The sequence below is a fragment of the Labrus mixtus genome, chromosome 12, assembly GCF_963584025.1.
Source record: "Labrus mixtus chromosome 12, fLabMix1.1, whole genome shotgun sequence".
Lineage (NCBI taxonomy): Eukaryota > Metazoa > Chordata > Actinopteri > Labriformes > Labridae > Labrus > Labrus mixtus.
This window is the reverse complement of record NC_083623.1, coordinates 4482558-4509523: the sequence shown is the minus strand read 5'-3', so window position 1 is coordinate 4509523 and position 26966 is coordinate 4482558. Positions and strand designations below refer to the sequence as shown.

At 40.4% G+C, this 26966-nt stretch overlaps 1 protein-coding gene across 1 annotated transcript; it reads left to right on the top strand.

Annotated features, from left to right (window-relative positions):
- Positions 1 to 322: 322 nt before the first annotated feature.
- Positions 323 to 14926, top strand: rfx6 (regulatory factor X, 6). Its single transcript, XM_061051613.1, has 20 exons — positions 323 to 786; positions 2006 to 2165; positions 2895 to 3018; positions 3222 to 3283; positions 3367 to 3444; positions 3555 to 3582; positions 4361 to 4468; positions 4653 to 4730; positions 4821 to 4934; positions 5316 to 5365; positions 6246 to 6405; positions 6495 to 6639; positions 6832 to 6941; positions 7041 to 7158; positions 8376 to 8498; positions 9090 to 9296; positions 9985 to 10294; positions 11685 to 12040; positions 12421 to 12621; positions 14361 to 14926. Exons 1-20 carry the CDS (start codon positions 627 to 629, stop codon positions 14537 to 14539), a joined length of 2871 nt encoding a protein of 956 aa, XP_060907596.1. The 5' UTR covers positions 323 to 626; the 3' UTR covers positions 14540 to 14926.
- Positions 14927 to 26966: the final 12040 nt, after the last annotated feature.

The window sequence follows — 26966 nt, the reverse complement described above, 5'->3', positions numbered from 1 at the left end:
TAAATTGAAGCTAAATCTTATTCTGTATGTAAGCAACCAAGTTTAAAAACCCATAAACTAAAGCGAACATAAGGTTCCTAACTATTTGAAATGTATTTTGCAGGATGAGTCTGCCTTCATTTTTGATGTTTTTTTTATGCTTACATCTTTGTGTAAAGGGCCGGCTGACTGTGGGAGGCAGGATGGATGGATGGACAGATGGATGAGGGTTTTTCTGTTAATCATTAATAACCTGGATTAGCCCCAGTCTTCTGTAAATATGATGAATGCATCCACAGCTTCATTAGCTCTGCCTTCACACAGCACAGCCTTATCATCACTCTGAGAGGTCTATCCACAGGTTTACCAGAAGGGCTTTTTGTTTTACAGCTTTCTCTATTTTCTGATCAGTTTTTGGACGAAACAATCCGGACATGTTGATCTTTTGTATCTCTCATGGAGTTGTGTGAAAAGGACGATAACAAGTGTTTAAAAGATTGTGCGCAGATCTTATTCTCAGCCTTTAGGATGAAATGAGCTGCAGTGGATTTGTTTTTTTTCTTCACCACAGACGGACTCCAGATTTATTTTTCTTCGCCTTTTTCTTCTTTTGATGATCATTTTATCATCGTTTATTTGAGGCGACCATGCCGATGAAACGCAGCTGCAGTGAGAATCCAGCCAGAGACGGAGTGTTTCTCATTCACTCTCTCACGAAGACTTTGTGCAGCTCACCTGAGGAAACGCACGCAAACTTTAACAAACAGACGCACTTTCATCTGGAGGATGATTCTGGGATTAAATCAGGTAATGGAAAACTAATTCTCAAACATTTACACATTGTTGTTTTCCCATCTTATATCTTATTTTATTTCTTATTTCTTATCTTGTTTTCCTAAAATACTAATTTCATGACTTTTAATCTGAATGTGTTAGATTTTAAATCTTCTCAGGTAAAAACAGTTACACAAGTTGACCACATGATGGTGCTACAACAAATGATTCATCATTTCTTTGGCCTCCACCTGATGATGCACACAAAGGAAGAAATACATATAATATGTTCCTGACTAGTGTGTTAAATATCTCATATATTAACCATATGTATTATAGACCTAAAGGAGTGTTATTATTATAGAAATGTGATCTTCTTTAAAAATATTCAACTTTAAAATGTGATTTTTTTTCCCACAATCTGGAACACCGTTAAAAAAAATTCCACCAAACTTTCTCCAAATGTCTCAACCCGAGGTTGACGAGGATTTGAACTCTGTAAATGAGGCCTAAATGCTTAAACCATTAACTACTGAGCTAAACTTTGATCTCACAAAAATATTGTTAAATCCTCATCATCATCATTTATTTTATTGAAATCATCGGGGGGAAAAAGTGAGGGAGAACCTTAATTTGCAACGGTGCCGAGGTACAAAAAGAGGCAATACAGATAAGTCAAGAGAAGAGAATAAAACAGGAAGTACATGCAGTTAAAAGGCAAGAAAATACAATGAAATAGAGTAAAAAATAATAAGTAAGAACAATTAAAAATGTTAAAAGTGAGAACAGCTAAAATCCCATATCAACATATTGTCAGAAAAAGATGAAAAAATTGGGGCAAGTATGCTTGAAAGTGGAGAAAAAAAGGATCTTTAATGTTTATGGTGGGCCACTGCTGTTATGTTTGTTGGATTATGACATTAAAAAGTGCAGATCTGTGTTACATATATCACGTTTGTGGGCTGTAATTACATTGGTGGATGTTATAAGGTGTCCTTGAAGAGGACATTTGTTATGATCCAAAAATCTGCTCTGAACGTCGCATAAGGTCTGGATGCACTCAAATAATAAAAACAATGTAATGTGTGTTTTTTCCACAAGAAAACAGTCAGATTTGTGCACCTTTATGCTTTTCCTATTTCTCTCTTTGACCACAATCATTAATCTTTGTTATTTTTTGGAGCCAGAACACACTGATGTGTAATCCAGGGAATGAGCCGCTGTCTAATGCTGTGTTAATGTGTTGTCTCAGAGGCAGAGGACAGTAACGAGACGCCGTCCTCTGAGGAAGACCAGGACCTGGTGGACTTTAACCCCGACCTGACCATCGCAGAGAGCATCTCGTCGTCCAGGAAGACCATCAGTCAGATCATTAAGGACAAGAAGAAACAAACACAGCTCACTCTGCAGTGGTAAGAGGATTCAGTCAAGTATATGGGGGGGATTAGTGGCCTAGCGGGTAGGTCGTGCCCCGTATGCAGAGGCTATAGTCCTCCAAGCAGGCGACCCGAGTTCAAGTACGACACACGCCTTCTTTCCTGCATGTCATTCCCACTCTCTCTCCCCAGTATCACCCCCAGAGATGTCCTGATGTAGCCGAGTACATAAACATTTAAAGTTGCAGATGATAAAAAAGACTCAAGTACCTCAAATATGTAAATCCTCTGCAGGATGTTATCCAGCGTTTAAAGAAGCACTGGGACGATCAAAGGAATGTTTTAACTTTTATGGGTCATAATGACAATAAAAACTCACAAACCAAAATCTGGAGGTCATGTCTTTTTAACTTAAAGCAGTTTTAATAGATTTCCAGACTCAGCAAATGCTAACAAAATAGTATAACTAATCAGTGTGCTGCCAAAGTTACTACTCAACTTTATTTTCTGACCTTCTACAAATGTTTGCAACTAGTCGGATATTTTAAACTCCTTTATAATTGTGCGTTTTGGTTTTAGTGTTAAGAAGATTATGTCCACTTGCTAGATTATTTATATGTATTTTGTTTGCAATTTACCTTAAAAATACCAAAATGACTTTGTCTTGAAGGGAAATTTATCAAAGAATCTACATGTACTGCATTCCTCTGATTATCTCGTGCGTTGTTGTGATGAGTCCATGAGTGATCTTCGTTCTCTCACCAGGCTGGAGGAGAACTACATCGTGTGTGAAGGAGTGTGTCTGCCTCGGTGTATCCTCTACGCTCACTATCTGGACTTCTGCAGGAAGGAGAAACTGGAGCCGGCCTGCGCCGCCACATTCGGAAAGGTGTGCCCGACTGTTAGCAAAGACTGAATTTACAAAGACAAATGTTACTCAGCGCCCTCTCTGTGCCTCTTCAATGGAGAAAACATGATGACGATGGCGTTCTTCACTGGAGAGGTTTTGATACACTAATGGTCCCCTTCCAGTGGAGAAAAGTTATGATTTAACAAACAATAACTTGTTTCTGTACCTCTGAATCTCTTTAGACGATACGACAGAAGTTTCCTCTTCTGACAACAAGAAGGCTGGGCACCCGAGGACACTCCAAGTAAGATCTTTCTTCTCATATGTTTAGATTGTTTTTTGCTGAAAAAAGTAGCCTGACACTCTATTGTGGATATTATCACTCAGGTATCACTACTATGGAATTGGTATCAAAGAGAGCAGCGCTTACTATCACTCGGTGTACTCTGGAAAAGGTTTGACCAGGTAACAAACATTCAACGCTCCACACTGATTGGTCCGTTGATCATTTGTTTTTGGAGGGGAATAAAGGCGGTGTGAGTTTTCATCACACCTCTGTTTGTTATTGTTCACAGGTTTTCAGGGAGCAAGCTGAAGAACGAGGTTAGTGAGAATGATCAACTGTATCTAAAAGAGGACTTAAACATCAGGCAGGACAGCAGCTGTTTGTTTCCCTCCCTGGTTGAATCGGTTCTCCCGCTAACTTCTTAGAGAGGAAACATAAGTTGAGAATAAAGCCCACCTCGATCAAAGGTGGTGGGTTACTGTTTTAATCTTATATATACACAAAACCTCTTCTAATGACGAGCGTTGCAAATTAGCATCCACTACAAACACAAAGTTGATACTTGCTTTGGATTGCTGTTTTCAGTTTGTCTACGTGTCTTGTTTCTGTCATTATCAAATAAAACATAAATAAATAAATATATTAAATAATGTTTCTTAAGGCTTTAGGTCCTGGGGCTGTATTCACAAACCCTCCTAAATACTAAGAGTTGCTCCTCGTGAGAATGATTAGAATCGGGATATTTCTTAAAGTTAAAGTTAGGACTTAGATCCTTGTAAAAATGAATGTTGAAATCTTAAGCATCTTAGCCCTTAAGAGTGCTCGAAAGAAAGAGAGAGAGTTGGAGTGACATGCGAGAAAAAGTAGCCACAGGTCGGATTTGAACCCGAGCTGCCCGCTTGGAGGACTGTAGCCTCCGTACAGGGGGCTCGCACACAAACCACTAGGCTTCCCGTGCCCCTAAATGTTTTATTTTATCTCTCTTTTTCACTTCGTCATGATGCATTTGATGTCTTGTGTAAAACCTTGTTGCTGAAATGTTCTGTAGAAATAAACCCAGTTTTCTGATATCAGTGACTCTGCTTTATGTTTCAGGGCGGTTTCACCAGGAAGTACTCTCTGAGCTCTAAAACTGGGACTTTGCTGCCAGACTTCCCCAACGCTCAGCATCTTCTACTGGAGGGAAACATCTCCAGAGAGAAGGTCGGTCTCAAACTAAAGTTGACACCTCAGTATGAGGAATATTCTGTATTTATGTATTTATTGATGAGAGAAGAAGAAGCTGACTAGTTTCTGCTTTGAGAGACGACTCTCTGCTGGCAAACAAAACTCTTCTAATCCAATAATTTATAATATATTTCATTTGATTTCCACGGTGTGTTTGCAGGTGGACACTCTGATCATGATGTATAAAACACACTGTCAGTGCATCCTGGACAACGCCATCAACGTCAACTTTGAGGAGGTGATCATCACGCTCTGATTTTATCATTTTATTCTTTTTAATCTGAGAAGAGAGTGAGACTAATCTGAAATGTTTCTCTTTGTGTTTCAGATCCAGAATTTTCTGCTCCATTTCTGGCAGGGGATGCCCGACCACCTGCTGCCGCTGCTGGAGAACCCCGTGATAGTCGACATCTTCTGTGTCTGCGACTCCATTCTCTACAAGGTGAATATGACATTCCCATGCTCATTTGAATCGGACTGTGTCGTCCCCACAGCCACCAACCGCCGTCTTCACTCATGCACGGTCTGCTCCGACCTCCACCTCAGTGAGTGAGGAAGTGTGGACAGCAGGAACGCGAGGAATACAAAGGAGAAATCCTTCCTTCATCTTTTGTTATGAGTTGGTGCTTTGCAAATAATGATTAATTTGAACAGACTTACAGAAGAAGCTTGAACGTCCAAAAGTGTCTAAAGTTAAACCTTTATATCTCAAGTTCCTGTTTTGTGTCAAACGAAGAGAAAAAATGACACAAACTTTATTTTTACTTTTTCGTTTGTGATGATGGGGAAGCTTGAAACCTCTCACGTGTTTCTTATTTCTCAGGTTTTAACAGATGTCCTGATTCCTGCTACGATGCAAGAGATGCCTGAAAGGTTCGTTACTTCAGCTTGACCTCATTTAGTGACTAAAAAAATACTTTTAATGTTCTCGATGTCTAAACAAAACCTTAGTTAGGACAGTCTCTGAAACTCTTTGTGACGCTGATTGTGTGCATGTGGCTGGTTCTTAAGATTAGGGTTAGAAGCACGTTTCCTCTAAAACCACATGAAACACAATATTTGTATGGATAGAAATCTTTAACTCCCCTATTCCTGTTTTTTTTGGGATGTTTTTAGATTTTTATTTTAGACAGGACCCGTGGATAGTGTGGGAAATCAGGAGAGAGAGGAGGAAAGGAGCTGCAGGTCGGTCTTGAACCTGTGCCTGCTTGGAGGAATGTAGTCTCCCTACATGCGACTGAACTGCTAGGCCATCAGCGCCCCTAGCACACCTATTTCTTTTCTTCATGAATATGTTTTGGGCCTTTGAGCCTTTTATTAGACAGGACAGCTGAAGAGAGAGACTGGAAATGTTGGAAATGAGGACTATGGCCTCCGTACATTTGGGGCGCGCAACATAAACGCTAGACTATCTGGCGCCCCAGGCCCCGTGTTTCTAAAGAAAGAAAACGACATTCCGCCTTAAACTCTGCAAAGATACCAAGTCAAATTAGACTAAGACATTAGGTAAATAAAAAGTGTCATAGCTAAAGTTTAAGGGCAAAAGAACAAATTTATTTTAAAATTACAAAGAGATGAAGCATGAATCTGCAGAAATGAAAGGAGGGCGTCACAAACCGGGGAGGAGCTGTTTGAATCAGCGCTCTCTGCATGTCTCCAAACACTGTTGAGCTGAATCAGGGTTCTCTAGAACGAAAGTCAGTGATAGAAATATTTGATTGATTGATTGAATTGTTTACATTCTGTTCATCAGTCTGTTGGCAGATATCCGCAACTTTGCCAAACACTGGGAGCACTGGCTAGCCTCCTCCCTGGAGAACCTCCCAGAATGCCTTGCAGCCAAGAAACTGCCCATCGCACGCCATTTTGTGTCCTCCCTGAAGAGGCAGACCTCGTTCTTACACCTGGCACAGGTGAGACAGGATACAGGGAAACACAGTAAGGTAGATGCAGTAAATGACGGTATACTTATGTTCGCTATCACGCTCCAAACTTTCTCCAGATAGCTCGTCCAGCGCTGTTCGACCAGGCCGTCGTGACCAGCATGGTGTCGGACATCGACAACGTGGATCTCAGCAGCATCAGCTCTCAGCCTCTGCTCAGTGTGAACACAACGGCAGACCAAGACCCCGACATCTACTCAGAGTGTAATCTTTTCATATTTTCATCCATATGATGGCAAGATTTATGATAAAAGTTTAAAAAAATTAAATGATACGTCGACGATTTGTTTCTGAAAAGATGCATTTAATAAGCTTTTTGACTTAATGAAGGAAACAAAAAGCAGCTGTTTTTAAGAAAATTCATATTTATTGATAATCTCTTCCTTCTCCTTCCAGATGACTCCATCAGCGTCTTTCAGGAGCTGAAGGAGCTGCTGAGGAAGAACGCCACAGTGGAGTCCTTCATCGAGTGGTTGGACTCTGTGGTGGAGCATAAAGTCATCAAGGTAACGGCTGCTCACCTGGCCCCCCGTGTGTGAACATATTTATGTGAAATAACTGCTCAGTCACGTTGTTAATGGAAGCATGTTTTTGCCTGCGATCAGCCCGGTAAGCAGAGCGGTCGGTCGGTGAAGAAGCGAGCTCAGGATTTCCTCCTCAGGTGGAGTTTTTTCGGGGCCAGAGTGATGCACAACCTCACGCTCAACAACGCCTCCAGCTTCGGTAAGAACTCTTTAGCACATTTGACATTTCGGGTCCTAGCTAGAAATGTAACAGATGTAGAGATGTGATTGGATAGGACAAAAAAGTCGAGTACTTTAAACCTGCATTCTTTCTCCAAACCAGCAGGGGGCGACACTGATGGTCGCAAAAAAAAAATCAAAATCTCGACAAGCAGAAACTTTAAGTTAAAATACATTTGGTCTTTTTTTATGTCAAAGGATAAAATTCCGGATTCATTTCTTCTGAAGAAAACGTGATATTACTCAGTAGTGGGTTATTTTGATTAATAGATGCTCCGCCCTAACTCTGGAAAAACACTTTTTTTTAGCCTGGCTCAGACTGCAGGATAAATCGGCTGATTTGAGGTCCGATTCCTCCTTTCCCGACAATCGCTGGGTCATTCCCGACTCAAGGGCTGCTCGGAAGCGCTTATTTTACCATATGATCTTGTAGTGTGAGTCGTGTAAAGATCCAACCGTAATGTCCCTCCATCTACTCAGAGATCGTAGGAGACGCCCTGATTTATTTCAAACATGTTTGATATTTAGGTTTGATAGGTTTAGGTTAGCTTTTACGAAACTTGGGTTTCAAAAAACATCAAGCACGGTATGTTTATGTGTACGGTACTGTGGAAAAAAATGTTCTTTTGTTGACTCTCCAAAATTAAAAGAGTGAACTCTAAAGAGAGACATTTTTTATGGTTGACGGACGATAAAATAAGAAGTTGTAATGCAAAACCTTTTTGTCTTTTTAATATAAATGTGTCATGTTGGACTCAGCTTATTAATTCTGTGCTCCTTTTATCCATCATGAAGCCACACACACACACACACACACACACACACACACACACACACTTACACACAAGGCTAATACCAGCTCGGAGCAGATTGCTTACAATAGCGCCATAAATCATAATGGCCGGACTCGCCTTGATTAAACACAGTCTTATCTCTCGGGTCGCGTGCTCTCTGTTCAAACACTCGCACGCTCAGTTTGTGTACGTGAATAAACACAAACCATTTGGTGTCTCTGAACTCTGACTGAAGCTCAAACACACACACAGAAGGGTTGAACCTGTAACCCTGCAGGTCAAACAAAGAGCAGCTTGAGCCTAAAGGTCAAACAGGAGATAAAGCCGTGAGCTCAGCTGGAATCAGGTAGTCAAAAGTTTTATGACCACCTCTTTCTCTTTGTGTACATTCTGATCTCTGCAGGTTCCTTCCACCTGATCAGGATGCTGCTGGACGAGTACATCCTGCTCGCTCTGGAGACTCAGTTCAACAACGACAAGGAGCAGGCCCTGCGGAACCTGCTGGACAAATACATGAAAAACGCAGGTTATTAAACATGAAAACATCTGAAACCACACTGACACAGCCAGAGCGTTTACATACACGGATAAGTGGAGCTACAGATACAGCTCGGTTAGGTCACTTAATTCAACTACAGTCCATGTCCTAGTTTACAAACACCGGGGGAGAACTTATTTAACGGGGACATATTATGAAAAGATCTACTTTGATAGTGTTTTTGAATACATATTTGAGTGTCTACTGACCCACAACATGTGAAATAAACCCATCCAGTCCTTTGTTTGTGGTCTGCATAAGTCTTACAACACAGAGAAAAATGCTCCGTTTCAAATGTGCTCTCCTTGTGATGTCACAGTGGGATTCTGGTAAAAAAAAATCCCCTCCCCTCCCCTGGTATCTCCACACATGGACTCCACCTCCAGACTAGAACAAAACTTTTTCACAGGTCCGCCATTTTTATTCTCGCTACAGAGGAGAGATGTCTATGGGGAAAACTCGGAGAGGGGGGTCATTACATTTAAAGAGACAGAATAATAATTCCACATAAATGTGTGGAAACTGTTTGAGATATTTTCTTGTTTTCAGATTATTTTATTTTTTTTGTGTTTCTTTCAGATGCCAGTAAAGCCGCGTTCATGGCTTCTCCCAGCTCCTGCTTTCTAGCCAATCGTAACAAGGCCAGCGTTGCCGTCGACCAATCGGTGAAGAACGAGTCCCCGGGAGGCCACGCCTACATGTCTCTGTCAACCAATCAGCAGCCAAGTCTGGAAACCAACACCGTCATTTACCAGGGGGCGGAACCTGCGGGGTTTACAGTTTCAGGTAAAAGAAACTAATGAATCATTTGATCTTTTTACTATTTTTGTTAACAGGAAATAAGAAAACATTAACTACCCTTTCACCATCTTTACAACTTAAAAACTCGAATATGTTTATTTTGGTTCTAGAAATGATTAACTATAGTGTACACATCTTTATAACTGGTCTCGCAGACAGCATGTTGCATGTGCTTATTTCATCTTGATGATCTTTAATTTCCATCTTTTGTTGCTTCCTGGGAGGTAGCTGACATGAAAACTGCCCCCTACATCGACTTCTTTCAAACCAGATGTGAAAACATTGGTTTGAATGTTTCATCATCAAGTTTAGAGCTCCATGTTTTTGTAAGAGCTGAGTAGTGTAAGGACGTGTAAGTCTTGCGGGGAAACGACCAAATGATGTTTGTTGTTGCTCAAATTTTACAACTGTGTGTTGTCTGATTAGGCGCCTGACATTTATTGTCCTTTCATGCCTGTAACAAGCGACGGGGAAAGATACATCTCATTATTTTCAATTTGAAAATGTCACCAGAGTATCAAGAAAAGTGCTTTTTTATGAATTTCTTAAGTTGTGAAATACGTAGCCGACATCTAAAGCTCCTGTTAGGAACGTTTAGTTTGTGTCCATTTTGGCGCCCCCCTGTGGACATTGTTTAACTTGACCTGAAACAAGCCTGTTATTATACACACAGGTGTGCAGATGGACTTCTCTCAGGTGAGCGGCCCCCTCATGACGCCCCCTATCTCTCCGGCAGCGTTAGTGCACCGAGGCTCCGTCATCAACCAGGGGCCCATGACGGGGAGACCCCTGACGTCTACGTCTTCGTCCTCCACCTGCTCCTCCGCCTCTTCCGCCTGCCTGTCTTCGATCAGTGCCATGACCCAGCCAAGCCCCTGCTCTTCTTACCCGGAGACCCTGTATCACTGCTTACCTCAGACCAGCTCCAGTTACTTCCCTCCTGTCAGCAGCTCCTCGGCCTCCAACTACCAGAGTGCTCTCAGGTCGGCTTCATGAAGTTCTCTTTATCGACAACATGTTTACTGACACATGACGGCTGTAGTATTTATTTAATTAACTTGATTTATTAAAGCCCTGGCAGTGCCATCCACCTCTCATATATACAGTACATATATATATGTAATGATACAGATACTCTTGATTAGTGGTTCTCAACTGGTGGGTCAGGACCCAAAAGTGGGTTTAAAAAGTCCTAAGCGCTTATTAAACGTGCTATTTTTTTTTCCATCTCTTTGTTCTGTCACATGTTTTTTTTACAACCTGAGTTCCAAACTGCATAATTAATCATTAAACAAATCTGATTGGTTGAAAATAAACAGAAATTTGGGTTGGGATTTATCATGATGGGGTTGGTGGTGGGTCCTGAATCTAGACCAGTTGAGAACCTCGGCTCTAGATTATTCAAGAGTCTTACTCTGAAGTAGGAGAGAAAATATATCTAGAAGATTGTCGGTTTGTATAATCATTCATGTTTATTTAAATGGTTAATCTTTTCTTCTTTTTTTAAACGCAAAAATATTAATTGGAACACAAAAAAAAAAGTTATGAACTGTTTATGTGTTCACTAAATATCTGTGCAGTATGAGGCCATAATGACAAAATTAAAGGCTCCGTTAGACTTTTCTAAACTATAGGGAGCATTTATCTTTAGTCACGTTTAAAAAGTACTTAAAGGAGCAATATGTCACTCTGACCCCTAGTGTTTAAAATGGGTACTGCAGTCCAGATTCAAAACATTAGAGAGAGCTGTCTCCCCCCCCGCCCCCCTCCTTTCTTGAGTCGATGTGCACGCGGGTTGAAGCTTCAGTGTTTATCCAGCTCTGCATGGGTCTGTAAACCTTTCTGTGTTCTAACCTCTCTCCATTTTTCAAAAAGCATCTCCAATATTGATCCTAGTTTGAGCACGTTTCTGCTCGTGGAGCTTATTAGAAACATGCAGAGGCTTTTTAGGTCGGGTACAATCACTTCTATCTGAACCACTTCTCTTGACCCGCTTCCATCACTGCAACACCTGTTGACCTGATAACTGCTCTCATATCTGGCAAACAGAGGGGCGTCCAAAATGGCCGTGTTGGGGAGCCTTAAAACCGCCTACCTTCTCTGGTCCAAACAAATCCAGAGCATTCAGGAGCAGAATCTAAAGTTAGAAGGAGGACATACTGGCTGCTGCATTGTTGTCAGAGAAGCTTCAACATAGCATGTTTCCTTAATGTCTGATCAGATAGTAAGGTCATTTCATGATTTAATTCAGTAGATATCTTACTGATTGGACATTTGAAATAAAACTGGGTTACTAGTTCATCTGAAATTGATTTTTTTTTGGTGTAATTATCTAATTTTATAAGTCTGACTATTGCTTCCTCTGTGTTTCAGGCCTCAGACTCAGACTCAGTGTCTGTCTGCAGCTCAGTCTCAGGCCTCATCGCTGGCCTACCATCTCTCTCGGTACCCGTCCTTCAACGACCAGCACCTGAATAAAGACGTCTTCTACAGCCACCATCACTCGTCCAACAGCTCCACCTGCTCCCTCACCCCTTATAACCCCGCGGTCAGACCCACATCAGGGTACAGCACGGGCTCTGATCCGGTTCAGACTGAACAGGGACTGGACGCACAGACAGCGGCTCAGATAATGGACTCTGCAGAGGGGTTCGGCTTTGTGGGGGCTGGACTGAACAACACAGGCGGGGGATGTCAGGGACAGACGTACTCTGCAGCGGGACATGGAGGTAAAGACAGCTCAGTTTATGACATTTATGTGGTCGGTCCCAAAGAACTTTAACTTTCATCATATTTCTAAATACCAAATACTCAAAGAGATCAAATTAAAATGTTGCAGAACTGTGAGAACTTGAATATTCCAGTTTAAGATTAAAAGTAATGCCATGCTGTCTTAGTTTAAAGGAAGAATGTGCAACTTTTTGAGCCAGTAGATGTCGTCCTTGAGCACCAGCATGAAACCAAAACAAACTGGCTCCACACTAAAAGCCTCCGCTCTCCTCCTCCAACCCCCCTCCACTCGAGTTTGCATGAAGAAGTTAACCTTAATAGCTTCTAATCATGACATTTGGGAGGACAAACTCAGTGCTGAACTTTTTCCCTGTGGCAGGTTTCTTCGGCAACAGCGGTTACCTGGACAGCCAGCGCATGACATCACTGGTGGACCAGCACGTGTCTGTGATCAGCACGGTGAGCAGTCTGCGCCCGTTTTCGTCAGCTTACTCTGAGGTCCACGATCCGCTCAACATCCTGGACGAGCCGGGGAGGAAAACGACGGGAGCTTATTTTACCCAGGCCGAAACTGGGACAGGTGAGCGTGAAAAAAACACACAACACTGAAGGGGCTCAACTCGTGCAGCTGAGATGATTTACAGGAGTTTTATAGTCTGTGTTGAGTCCAAGTGTACTTATTTCTCTTTGTAAACCCCAAGTCAATATGTACTTATTTTAACTTCTGTGCATGAATAGATTTACATAACTCAGGTAACTTACACTAAGCAAATAACACTTTAATAATAAAGTGTCGAACTTTACTTATTTTATACAACTAACAGACTTATTTAAGCCCTGAACAAGATCTTTTTTAGACCTAACCAGGTACTTTTGTGCCTTATCTAACCATTCAGTTTCCACTATGTATTTCATGTGTTTGCTCGTACGTCTGTTGCTAAAACTCTCCAACAGTCATTTTATTTTAACCAATAGTAGTCAGCTTTTTCTGTCCTTAGAGTGATAAATGAGGATATGTTGCAACCATAGACCAAATCATAGACTTAAACTGAGAGGATATTAAAGTCCCCATGTGTTGGAGCCATGGATAAATTAAAGAGGTATGTAGTGTGTTATATTTTGGTGTTTTGGGTTATGGATTATTATATGACTTATTGTGGGATTATATTGAAGTAGGGGTATAGCTGGTCACATGGTTGAGTTAATGCACTTTATCACAAGTTGATTATCTTTTCTCGAAAAGTCAAACTTATGAAAAGTCAAACTTATTTTTCGTATCACAGTGTTCTTTTGGAAAGCGTGTCAGACAAGGTGTTAGTGCCCAACCGCGGCCTCTCAGCGGCCTCATTGTTCCAGAAAGTCGCCATCGCATGAAATTAAAAATACATTTAATTCAGCGTCCCTTTAAAGTCTTTATATTTGATTTTTCTCTCTTAAATATAATAGAAATCAAGTATCTCCTCTGAAAATAACTCTGTGAGTCATGACTGTCTACAATGGGTGTAACACCCGAGTCCCACTGTCTGTGATGTTTTCCGAGTTTTCCGAGTCCTATCTTCAGTTTGTTTACATCGCCTGGACGGCCGGCTGACTCCTCCCCTTGCATATAAAAGTTGTTTAATTGAGGGACTAGAGAAAAGAAGAATAACATACTGTACTCACTGCTTAACTGTGTTTCTAGATCACGCTCATTTCAGGTAAATTTACATGCAGTGTGAAGATACGAGCATAATAAAGATCGGTAGCATTAGCATGCTAACACAACAATGCAGCGCAAGTTGTTTTGGTTTCATGCTGGTGCTCAAGGGCGACATCTGCTGGATCAAAAAAATCACATATAAAGCCTTTAAAAAATAAGCCTTTATCTGCAATTATCTGCCAAATATATTTTAATAAAGTGTTATCAATTATTTTATTTTTTTACGGTAAATAACCGTATTTTCTCTTCCTGTAAATCATTAAAAAAGTCTGATGACTCAACATGTAGTCAGGGGCGCGTATGGTGTTTTCAACCACTAATGAAAATTTGTCGAAGCTAAGGATCCAATCAAATCCATCCCAATGTCATGTCCCACTTTCTATCTTGTGATTGGTTTTTGTCCCGTTTCAGTTAGAAACTAAACGACACGACGGTTAGATAGATGCTCATGAAGTTTCATTTCGGGGACTTTAATGTGATATGTTAACAGCTTTGAAAGAAAGACAAAACAACAGCTAAAAAAATCAACCCTGAAATCAATAAGATCAGAAGAAATGTCGGTTCCATCTTTCCTCTGTAGAGCTTCTAAATCCTTCTCATGTCTGTTGTCGCCTCCTCAGATCATTCCCTCCCCTCGTCAGGATCCGCTCCCTGCATGTTTGGAGTTTCCTCGCCCTTCACCTCCCAGGATGCACTGCTCTCCCAGCAGCGTGGGCCTTCATCTTCTGAGGTACAGGACCTGGTGTCTTCACTTCCCCCCATCAACACCGTCTTCATGGGAGCAGGGGGAGTACAATGACACCGAAGCCCACAGCACATGGTGCACAAAAGCAGTGCGGGGTTTGTATAAAATCAAGGACATCTGAACGAGTGAGAGACGAGAACACTTGGAACATTTAAAACTGGAGGATCTTAACTCTGAGTTGAACTTAAGAGACAGGAGACGAGATGTTCCTGCACAACAATAAAAAGGTGTATAGAGAAAGATTACAGTGTCACATCTGTATTGATTTAAAGAAAGACACTTCCATTAAATTATTGTCTATCAATTAAAAACATACAAACTATGTCAACAGCCCCTCTGATACAGATATTTATCCTCTTTTTGGAAATAATCAAACAGTGTTTTTCTTACTAAATGCTGTACTTAACGTAGGACTTCCATTTCCCCTGTCTGTAAAATGTTGTAAATAAATCTTTATTAGTCACATTGGTGTTCTTTTCACTGTCCCAGCCTAACAGCGCTGCTATTTACAGCCTCTCTACCCCTCACATGTATTTATAGACGGGTGATTTAAAAGCTGCATGTGGTGCAGTTTGTTCATTCATAAAAGTTGTTATTGCTGCTGCAAGATGCACGCGTCATCAGACAGTAAACAAAACTGTCTTTACTGTCCGCCTGTCTCTGTGTGGAAGAAGTACTCGGGTTTACAAGTTACTAAAGTAAACTGTAGAAAAACACTTTAAAGTACCGTAACTACTCATGTATAAGCATCAATAAACTAGGCTTTTAAAAAAACCCTGAAATTTATACAATCTAAAAATCCAATTATTTTTTCCTCTTTCATTAAGAAGGTAATCTAAATATTCCTTAATGGCCGCCCTTATGTCATTACACTGGTTTTGTGCTGGTCTCCAAGTTTGTGCTGCTTTTAGTGAAATGACAATAACAGGATGGTAACGTGCTCAAAATGGCTTTGCCAATTTATTGATGTGGATTTTTTTTAAAGATTTGTTTTGGTTGCTTTTGCCTTTAATTGATTGGACAGCTGTAGAGAGACAGGAAATGCTGGGAGGAGGGAGTGGGGGGGGTGACATGCCTCTGTACATGAGGCGCGCAACAAAACCGCTAGGCTATCGGCGCCCCTATTGATGTTTATCAGGTTACAGTGTGTACAATGTTCCCTTTCTGAGACCAGCATGTCAGCATGTTAACATTTGACTCACCGAGCACAAAGTCAAGTACGGCTTTATGTTTTTATTTTAGTTTAAATATGTTTTTAATGCTGGTTAGTTTATTTTATTCTTAAACTTATTTGTTAAGGTTTAGTTTTTAATAGTTTTAGGTTTTCTCTAACAGGCCTGTGATGTGATACTTGCCAAGGTCAAGACCCAAGCGGGCCAGAAAAGGTAAACATCAAACCATTTTGTGCACACTCTCTTCATGACGTCACTTCTGACAAAAGCTCATCCCAAACTCAAATCAGTGTGCCTGAGACGAACCATAAAGCACGCATCAGACGGTATGAAAACTAAGGGCATTCTTTTTTTATTTGAGTTAGTTTTGAAAACACACAGTACAGCTTTTTTCCATCTTAGTTTTTGTTATTCTTTTAGATTTCATTAACAATAATAAAGAGCTAATCATGAAGGTTTAATTAGATAATTAGATATTACATAATTATTAAAATCAAATATTTAATAAAGGCAGGTTTTCTTGTCTTAAATTATGCATTTGTCGGGTCAATTTTGAGTCCTGAATAAAATCCCCACAAAAAGCAAATTGCTGTTAGCATGACTCAGACTGTTTTTGAATGGCAGTGACGTTGTTCTCCTCCCGCCTCCCGTCTCGATTGGTTTTTATACGTTATCTACTCAGGAGGAAAAATCCATCTCAGGTGCTCACGCAGCGGTGCAGAGACAGATGGTGGCGTATGTAATGATTACAGATTCCCCACGTTAAAATACTTTAATTACTAAGTCAATAACGGCTGCAACAAATGCACGACCTCCAGTGTAAAAACAACAGAAGGCGGAAGGCAAACTTTGGGCCAATGTTTAACCAGAACTTCCCATCAGAGCTGATGGAGGCAGCCTCTCTCTCTCTCTCTCTCTCTCTGTGTGTGTGTGTGTGTGTGTGTGTGTGTGTGTGTGTGTGTGTGTGTGTGTGGTTTTCGCCTCGTGGCAGATATCAGCATCCTCACACACCTGTTGTATCTGCTATGAGAATCAAATCTTGAAGCAGAAAAAAATACAGTAAAATAAATATATAGTATATACACACAGACCAAAGGGAGATTTATGTGACATTTCCAGGTGCAAACATAAACAGAAAACAGTTTAATTTAATATTAGATTACCAATATTTTTGTTTACATTGCAAGTTATTTCCCTTCCAGCAACAATAAACAGAAAAATATGGAAGAAAAGAAACATAAACATCAAAAAAGAAAAGCATTACATTTAAAAAATATAATTTAAAAGATAAAAAAATATTTGCAAAATAATATCTAATAAGTTGAAATGTTGTCTAATACACTTTAAATGCTTTTTCTTTTTCCTTAAAATGGCAAACATACATATCTAAAACTGAATGCAGTAAATGACTGTTATGACCAGCTCATGTAGCTGACCCTAACATTCAAAGGAGGTCCACACAGTCAACTTTCTTCTAAGGTATAGTTTATTCCAAAACAACACAAAAATACAACGATGAGTGTAGGCTGTCCAGAAGAAGAGAGCCAGAAAGCTGTGGCAGCCTGGCTTACTGTATATGCCCTGCTACTCAGGTGAAGCCCAATCAACAGGTAGGTGGGCGGGTCTCCCAACAACCAGCAGGCATGCCACCCCAAACCACCAGATGACGCCAAAACCCGAAACACCAAACAACAACAGTACCAGGCAAAACACCATGGCCGTCACATGACAGATATCTGATATAAATATTATTTGACAGTGTCTTGCCCAAGGACACATAAGACATGTAGCTGCAGGAGCTGGAGATCGAACCCCTGACCTTCCAGTTGGGAGACCGACTCTACCATTGCGCCACAGCCGTCTTTTTTATTAAAGATTATTACCATTTTGTGTCTCACTGGGTCCAGTCTGATTTTTGTTTTGGCTTTCTTTTGATGCGTTGATGTTGCGGTCTACTTTTTAATTTGATTGGTTGAAATTAATAATGTGCATTGTTTGTGTAACCCAACGTAATTGAATCTCATTTGTTGTCTTGTGATGTACTGTATGAGTGAGTGCGTACTCTTTATAATTTAAATGAAGGAAAAGAGTAAAGCCAGGAAAAGTAATTCAAATAACTCAGGCAGATTGACCTAATCTAGCATTTTATTGATATTCAAGAGTTAATTAGAGGTAATGTATTTTGTCTCTTTCTGAGGGATGAGGCGTTAGAGAAAGTTCTCCGTTTTGTCCACTAGAGGGCAGCAGACTCATATTAAAGTCTTAAAGGTGACTCAGTGCTGAAGGTGTCAGTGTACACAGGAGAGGAGAGTTTGGGTCAGAAGTTGATTGATTAAAGTCTCTAAAAATGTCTTTCAGTTCAGGAGCCAAGGACCCCGTTTCAAAATTAAATAAAGCTGTGTGTCTGAACAAATAAATATTTTTCTGCTTCGATTGTTTGATATTCTGAATGAAACTATTATTTATATTACAAAAATGCCATGCTGTGCACCTAGAGCCTCATTATGTCTTTCTGTATCTAATAAAAACAGCAACAAAAACAGGAGTACACTCTGCTTCTGACAGTTTATAAATGTTTGTTTCTGATAGTTTACTTTTTACTGTAAGTGAAATCTAAGTAATGAATTATTTTTTGTCTCACACAAAATAAATCACCCAAATACGTTTTTTTCTTTTAACTTGTCAGATACCGACTGTGGATGAATTTGAAGGACCATGTTGTCTCAAAGTCTAATTAAAGGTTCGTTAAAAATTTTTTCATCTTTTACAATGTAACCATAAATTAAATATTCTAAGCTTCTTCTTTTTTCTCTGCCTGCCACAGCGAGCTTCACCTTAAAGATGAACCAGTGGTGCGTCAAAGACAGCGAGGAGTCCTCACCAGCTTCCCAGAAACTGCATTCTCCCTTCAATATCACAAGAAAGGAGGTACTGTGAACTTAACAATGTGGCTGGGTGTGATGTCACAGACACTTTATTTCCTGAGGCACCTTGAACCCACATAAAAGTTGTCATAATTTCAAACTAAAATGAGCATAAGGAGAAAATGACCAAGAGATGTAATCTTTACAGTCAGTCTAAGAGGCCTCTTGTGGTCCTCATCCTGGGCTTTCTGTACTTACACTCTGAAGTCAAGAGTTCATACTCAGACCAAAGGGGGTGCAGAGGGTCAGCTGTAGTCTTGATGGCTAAATTCAATGTGTGACGGTCTGTCAGGTAAGAAATGCTGCACGTTTACTTCCCTGTTGTCTTGCTGCAGAGTGTAAAATTGAATTTCCTCTCGCTGGATTAATAAAGTAGATCTTCTATCTTCTTCTACATCTTTAAAAAGATAAAACCGGAAAGTTTCATTATTGTGGACTCATTCATGAAGATGCAGTTTACACAATGAGGCAGAAGCTTTAATTGAAAGTTTTATTTCAACAAATCGCTTTGAAATCCACAAAATGAGTGTTCCTTTATTGAAATTGAGTTTTCTCTATAAAACATCATGGAAAGAAAAATCCCCTTCTAGGGGCTCTCAATCAGAGCGTGGAGAGTGGGGAATCATGGGAGTGATTCTCTCTGCTACTCCACCCCCCAGATTAAAACGATCTCCGAGTTGACTGTAGTCAACGAACGGGCGAAACCGACCTGAGGAAGAGAATATGTTTAACGACGAGTTAGCAGCTTTTTCACACCAAGAGGTAGAGGTAAAGGTCAGGAAAAATGATGCAACATTTCTGCAACAATAGAAAAAATACTATTTTACTGTTTTTGTTTTTTATAGTGAACCTTCACAATAAAATAAATAAAATAAGAGAATGAAACAATGGGAAGTAATGACGGCAATGATGTTGAACAGTTAGAGTAATTTATGAGATGATGAAAGAAAGAGAGACAGTAAATAAATGAAGAGATAATAAAGAATCCTGTTTGAGTCGGACAAATGTCAACATTTTAACTTATTGTGTATTAATATTAAAAACCTATCCAATATTATTTCATAGATTTATTTCTTGGAGGAAATATTTGTTATTGAAACAGCCTGATGAACATTTTTTCTCTTAGTTTAAGTAAAAAAAAAATGAGCGCTTCCATCTCTGCATACTGGAGTGTGTGCGTGCGCTCAGGTAGATTTTTTTTTTTCATCTTGCACACCCAGAAATAAATTCTTACAGTATAAAAGAAACAAAAACTATTCACCCCAGTCGAGCACGCTCCTCATAGAAGGAACATAGAAAAGGCTAGATAAAAGACTTTAGAGGCTTCTGCTCTTATAAGACGCTTCCCTGACTTGGCTCACCTTGGCAGAACCAACAGACGTTAACAAGACTCCTAATTACGTCCTCAGTGGCACGTCAATAGCTGCCTCAAAGTTGAATTAAATCTCAGAGTTTAAATTGTGTGTGTGTGTGTGTGTGGGGGGGGGGGGGGGGGCTCTCTGCTCTTCAGGGATCGTCTCTGGTTTCAAAGTTGTTTTTCCTCTAGCAGCCTTGCAATTACATTTTCTAACTTTTCACGAGCGTCTTTCACATTCTCAAGTGTGTATTTAGTGTATTAATGTTTTCTTAAAGCAAAGCTGCTGTCCATAGAACTGTCTTTAATTGCTCAATAACATTGAACTGAAGGGAAGTGTTTTCATTTGGATTCATAAGTGATCTTGTAAAACACTGCAGACATCCAGCTTTGAAAAGCATGATGTGAATAATATTGCACCAGTTTTCTCTTTCAGTTTCTGACGTGAAAAGATGTCTTGATGCTTTATGCTCTCAAACAGCACAAACTGGAGAATACCACCTCCAAGTAAACACGCTTGTTTTGAGACAAAGACAAAGAAAAGATTAAGAAAAACAGAAAAGGAACTTTTTCTTTCAACACATTGTGCCGTTTACTCCTTGAGCATTCAGCCCTTAACACATCACCCAAGGTAAAAGCTGCGGCTTTTCTATGACGACTTAATTGCATCTTTTCTTCGGCGTTCTGAAAGAAAACGCAGACGTTTTTTTGCAAAAACTTTGTTCTGACTCAAGTCAGTGGTTACCATTTTGAAAAGCTATTCAAACAAAACATCACAGAAATCACAGGCTGGAAGTCAGTGAGACTAAATAGCTTACCTATACCGTACCTATAGAACCTGATCTGTGGTGAAGAGACATTGATTAAAGCTCCTGAGGGGAACATTAGTTTAACACTGGTATGGTACTCCCCCTCCCCCCTGTTCTAAGCAATACCTCTTATCTCTTTCTGATATTGTAAGTGGGGGCTGAAGGGTGGTACAGCGGTCTTCGCTGTCACATCACAGATGAGGCAGAAGCAGTGGACAAATAACTATGTTTACAAAAGTATTCCGAGGTGATAGTGAGAATAAATCAAGTAGAAGTAATAGTAGTTATCAAGATAAATACTTGAAGAACAGTCTAGAGGGAGTGACATGATTTGTGGAGTCCCTCAGGGATCAATACTCGGCCCTTTACAATTATTCCCCGGACCTGTGACTCTATGACATATTACCCACTATTTTGTGCTTTGTTAAGAACAAAAAGGTGAAGAAACATTCATCAAAATAAAGTGTCAGAATTCATCAACAACAAGGCGATCAGAAAGGGGCAATATGAGTAAAAGTTAAAACATCTACAGCCAGATACGCCTGCATCCAGATTATTAAGAAGACCATCCAAATCGGGGTTCGAGCCCCTGCTTGGAGCATTCTTAAAAGGTTCTTGTGCAGGCTTCAAACCATGCCCTTGATCCCTACAGTACTTTTTGACCAGGTGTCTTATTGGCTGATATATAAATGTGGATGCATTGGATTGGTTGTCCTTTTGTATTTTTTTTTACCTTTTTGAATTTTGTTACCTTTTTTGGCAATTTCGTACCTCCCCTGTTTAAATGTTGGGTGCAATGTGTTTCTTGATGACCCTGATGTTCTAATTTGTAAATAAAGTTGATCTTCATACTAGAAGTGTTGCTGGAGCGCCTTTTGTGTGGCGTATGCATGTACTCGGGATTCCTCCCACAGTCCAGAGACAGTCTGACTGGTGACTCTAAAACTGTCCGTAGGTGTGGATGTTAGTGTGAATGGTTGTTTGTCTCTCTATCAGCCATGTGATTTACTGGCGACCAGTCCAGGGTGCACCCCGCCTCTTGCCCTGTGACAGCTAGGAACAACTCTTGCCCCCCCCCATGACCCGAAACAGGATATGCAGTATAGAGGATGGATGGATGGATGTATAGGTGGTGTTTTCTGAAGAAAAAGTCAGCAAAGGCCGTTTCTGCATTTGCTGTAATTCACTTTGTGTACCGCGGCAGCTTCTATAGGCACTGAAAACAACAATATTATTAATGCTTTCAGTCAGGAGCTTTAAAGGGATACTTCACCTGTTGAAACATGAATCTGTATTGACATTGGGTCATATATGTAGTAGAAATGTGAAATAAATTTTGAAGTTGGTGTCTTCTTGGCCGAGAAAATGCAGAAAGTGTATTTTTGGCTCATGTGGATGAAAGACACCAAATCCCAGAATGCACAGCACCGCAGGCCACTCCCACTAAGGTCAGGTTTACAGACCTATTTACTTCAACACATACGGCCGTTTCCTCAACTGATTCCGAGATTTCTTCCAGAATTGATCTTGGAAATTCCTGTCAGAAAACAGACTCCATGTCTGTGTCCATAGACAAACAGTGAGAGCACCGACACTACCAGTCCACCCCGGCTCCTCGCTCTCACCGCCACCGACAGGCAGGCCTTATGTCTCAGTTGCTGAGCTGGCAGTGGTCGGCGGCGGCAATATAGGCCGTTCTTGTGTCGCGACGGCCCCGGTGGCCAGCGGCCCCGGTGGCCAGCGGCCCCGGTGGCCAGCGGCCCCGGTGGCCAGCGGCCCCGGTGGCCAGCGGCCCCGGCGGGGCTTGTAGAAGTTGTGGTTACAGTTTTCATCCGTTTTTTAGGTAGCACTAATGTTTTTGGTTTAGTAAAATGTCTCAACCTGTTACACAATTCATGAGGATCTTTAACTATGTCTGTGCTTCTCCTTCATCTCTTTTCTTTCTATTTGAAACATACACAATCCTTCTGTTTTCTAATGGACACAAAACACTTTTCTCTTTTTTCTCTGTTTTTTAGAGAAACCTCCTTAACCTCCTCGAACGTAAAGCCTCCTTTTCATCTCCTCCACCGAGAAGAACCATGTGTACGGGCTTTTATATACGGACGCCATTCATTCAGCTGGAGTCAGAGTGTATAGCGTTTTTCTTAGTCAAAGTACATGTTGGGCTGACGTGCACGCATTCAAACTCACAAGGTCTTTATTTAAAAAGTTTGATGTTGACACACAATGAAAGAGAGAAAGATAAACAGAAAGGATAAAAAAAAACAAAAAAGGCTTGAGAGTACTTGAGAAAGAAAATCTCTGTCACCAAACAGAATCACTGAGCAAAAAAAACAACTAGAGATGCAATTCAAATAGTCCATCCTGTGTCTACGTTCTGAACACCTTTTCTGGACCTTTACAAAAACATCATCATCCGATTGTCTTCACAGACCGCTAAAGTTACATCCATTTCCCCATGCGCTCTCACTGTGTTGTTATATGAAGGCTAAATAAATGGTTAAAAAAAGATGAAATAAGCAGTGTTGTGGAGAATGTTAAGATAATTGATAGTGATAACATTATCGAGACTCTCTTACAAACAGATTCTCTGTACTGATGAGCCTGTTTGTTTGATATCTAATTTAATTTTAAAACCATTCTTAAACAATCGATGTGTGTTGGTGCACCAGTGATTTTATTTAAATGACGTGACTCAAGATATGTCACATTACAGGACCACAAGACTCGATAGCAGTATTGATTTTCTGGTCTTGAAGAACCGGGTCCTATAACCGGGACCTTCGAGATTAATAAGAAGGTGTCCTGGTTACAATAAACCAAACCGACTCCCTTAATAAAATCTGGAATATCAAGAGGAAATATCCAACAGTCTGGGATATGAAGGAGGTAGTAAAAATGCCAAGGAATATAACTTTTTTATTTTATTTTATTTTATTTTATTTTATTTTATTTTATATATATATATATTTTTTTTTTAATTGTTTGTTTTAGTGATTTTTTAATTTTCTATTTTAATATTTATTTTTCCCCCCCTCTGTCATGATGCTTTTGATGTTGTGTGAAGCACTTTGAATTGCCTTGTTGTTGAAATGTGCTTTATAAATAAACGTGCCTTGCCTTGCCTTATGGAATCGTTTCACATCCCTAGGTTAAGCCCGAGTGACGTCACCCATCTGTTACTGCAGGGCGGCTTTGGAGTCCCATCGATGGCAGTCGCCATGCTAAAAAGGCTGTCTCACCGTTTCATTTTTAGAGCAACGGCGGGATTTCATTGATTCCCGTTTGTCAAAAAAAAAGTCTTCTGTGTCTTCTGCTGCTTCCGCTTCCAGCATCAAGCGGACGCTCGATGAAGTGCAGGACATTTTTCACTTCTGCATTGGATCCATTTTTCCACACTGGAGGTTTCCGTATCCAGGCTACGGGTGGGAAACAATACAGAAACAGCAATGTATTTCCAAATTGAAAAAATAAATATGGCACTATAAACAGATTTGGCAGTTTGACTCACAGCAACACTCATCACGTTGGCGCTTACGACATGAAGGAGGGGAACATGAAGTTAAATAGCCAAAGGAGAAACTGACAACAGGAAAGAAGAAGAAGAAGAAGAAGAAGGCAGCATGATGTGGTCAAAAAGTTAAGAGATGAAGCTTTATCAGAGGTGACAGTGACACCTATTTACATTATAGATCATTAAGTCTTGCACTTTAACCTTTTGGGGGAATTTACAGAATATTCTTTGAATCAGATACTGTGAGGTATGATTACATGATTATCTTGCAATATAACAAATATCACACAACACATTGTTTCATAATCCACTTGAGTTTTACTTCCCGCTCCTGAAAAGATAACACACACACATCCACGTGCTCAGTTCACCTGAAGTCTCTTGTTATCGCGTTACATTTTCCTCATCAAGCTGTAAAATCAGCAACACCATCTTTTTCTCAAAAGAAAAATTAAGTTTTTAGTATTGTTGGTTATCAATCCTGAGCAGGTGGGATGACCAGGTCAGCTCTCAGAAAAAATGTGTTCAAACTTTGATTTCTTTTAAGGATGATATGCCACAAAAGGTTCAAAGCACCAAAGAATTGACAGCTTTATGATCACATGAATGCAAGAATGAAAAACAGGGGAGAATTCACTTAAGCGATCCTGCAGTCCAAGGGCAGAGAGGCTCCCATTGTTGGCCGGGCTTTCACTCGAATGGCAGACAATCCTTTTTGTACAGTCTTGTCCTTTGAACCTTGAACAAATTGTTTCCATTTCTAAATGCCACTTAATGCGTCAGAAACCGTTTCACTCTTCCCCCGCTAATGGACACTTGTAATAGGAAGATTATGAAAAGAAAACTTCTTTTAAAAACCTGTACCTGAAAGAAAGGATTTTCTTTTACACAACTCACTCAGCAAAGGGGCAAAGTATGATTTTTTTTTTTTTTAAATTACTTGTCCTTGGGTTCACAATGCCATGTTTTCCTCCAGTCTCTGAGGAGAGGAAAGGGCACTTGTTGCCAGATACATGGGTGGAAAAAAGTCTGCTTTTTGAGTTTGAGTTGTAGAGAAACATCTGAATAACACCTGCCGGCTCACAATTGAGGCCTGTCTGATCGATTCATTGTGGACAATAGTGGCTAAATAGAAAATCAAGCTAACAAAAAAAAAATTATGGTTAAAAATTTGGCGGTACACGTCTGATTTGAGACCAAAGCTTAAACTACTTGGCCCTTGAAGATTAATACAATGAAATCTTCAGGAAATAAACGCTACACAGTCCATTCATATCCCAGCGCGACTTTTATCCGTCTTTCTTTAATTTCTGAAAAACACCCTTTCCCTTGGACGTTTCTCTATCCGCAGTTGTTTTTTGAATGTGTGTGTTTTCGTCGCGCTTCATTTATAAATTTGCAGCACGTTCGATGTTAGCGCAGTACCGTGGCAACCATCCGCGGCGCTATCTTGGCATGCAGTTGTGAACCTTTTTTCCAGCATGTTTGTGTCTTTTGCAGCGTGTTTCAGAAGTTAAATTGGTTTTGGACGTTTGTATTGGCTTTTGAAAGTGCAGAGTTTCGGAATATGCTCTCCCCGTTTCTCTACATGTGCATCGTTTCAGTTATTGCCAAGCCTATGCGCCTACCAGCCACCGTAGCCGTGGTACACAATATAAAAATCAGGAAACCCAAGAGTGAACGTCAACGTTCCACTGTGTCTTTAATCAATAGTTAGGATCTCTGTGAAGTCGAAATGTCCTCATTTGAAGCAGATATTTGTTTGTTTTACTCCACACTGAAGGCAGCGGTATCTTTGACTGTCTCGCCCCTCCATACCACAGAGGGGGCGTGGCCATAAGGCTATTCACTTCTAGACACTCTGAATCAAAGAAGAAATACAAATATTTAGCTTTAGCTATTACAGCACTTTACCTTAACAAGTTCACCTTGTCTTTATTTGCACAGGATTGACAAAAGTATTGGGCTAATCCGATGACCCAGCCGGTGCATTTGTCAACTGAGCTGTCAATCATGAGTGTAGAAAAAGGAAGTAGTCATCATACGCACATCACGTAGGTGCAGGGCGGTGCAAAATCAGCAGATTTAGGATCAGAAACTTTTAGAAGAAGACCTCTGGTAGAAACATTGCCATTCATTTAAACTTTTTGTGGTATTTGAGCAAGTATGCAGACCTATCTTCAATTTCAATTTCATCAATCAATTTTTATTTGTGTAGCGTCAACTCATAACAAGTGTTATCTCGAGACACTTTACAAATACCTTACTCTTTGTCTTTTAACATTACAAAAGAGCAGGTAAAAAGACCTTACTCATTGTTATGTTACAAAGATCCGGCCTATCCATCATGAGCACTTTAGCAAAGCAGCAAAAGTTACAGTGGTAAGAAAAAACTGCCTTATTAAAAGGCAGAGAGAGAGAGAAAGAGAGAGAGAGAGAGAGAGAGAGAGAGAGAGAGAGAGAGAGGAGCTCAAGGTGCCAGTTCCCCCGGTAGTCTAAGCCTATAGAAGCATAACTAGGAGCTGGTCTACACCAGCGCCAGCCCTAACTATAAGATTTATCAAAAATGAAAGTTTTAAGTCTATTCTTAAAAATACAGACTGTGTCTGCCTCCCGGACCCCGGCTGGAAGGCGATTCCAGAGGAGAGGAGCCCGATAACTGAAGGCGTTACCTCCCATAGTACACTTAGAGACTGTATGTACCA

Excerpts from the sequence above, each read along its gene's own strand:
- rfx6 (XM_061051613.1), top strand. The coding sequence starts at position 627 with ATGCCGATGAAACGCAGCTGCAGTGAGAATCCAGCCAGAGACGGAGTG. Across the intron at positions 3,445-3,554 it reads TCTGGAAAAGGTTTGACCAG|GTTTTCAGGGAGCAAGCTGA; the intron begins GTAACAAACATT and ends TATTGTTCACAG. Across the intron at positions 6,942-7,040 it reads TGGAGCATAAAGTCATCAAG|CCCGGTAAGCAGAGCGGTCG; the intron begins GTAACGGCTGCT and ends GCCTGCGATCAG.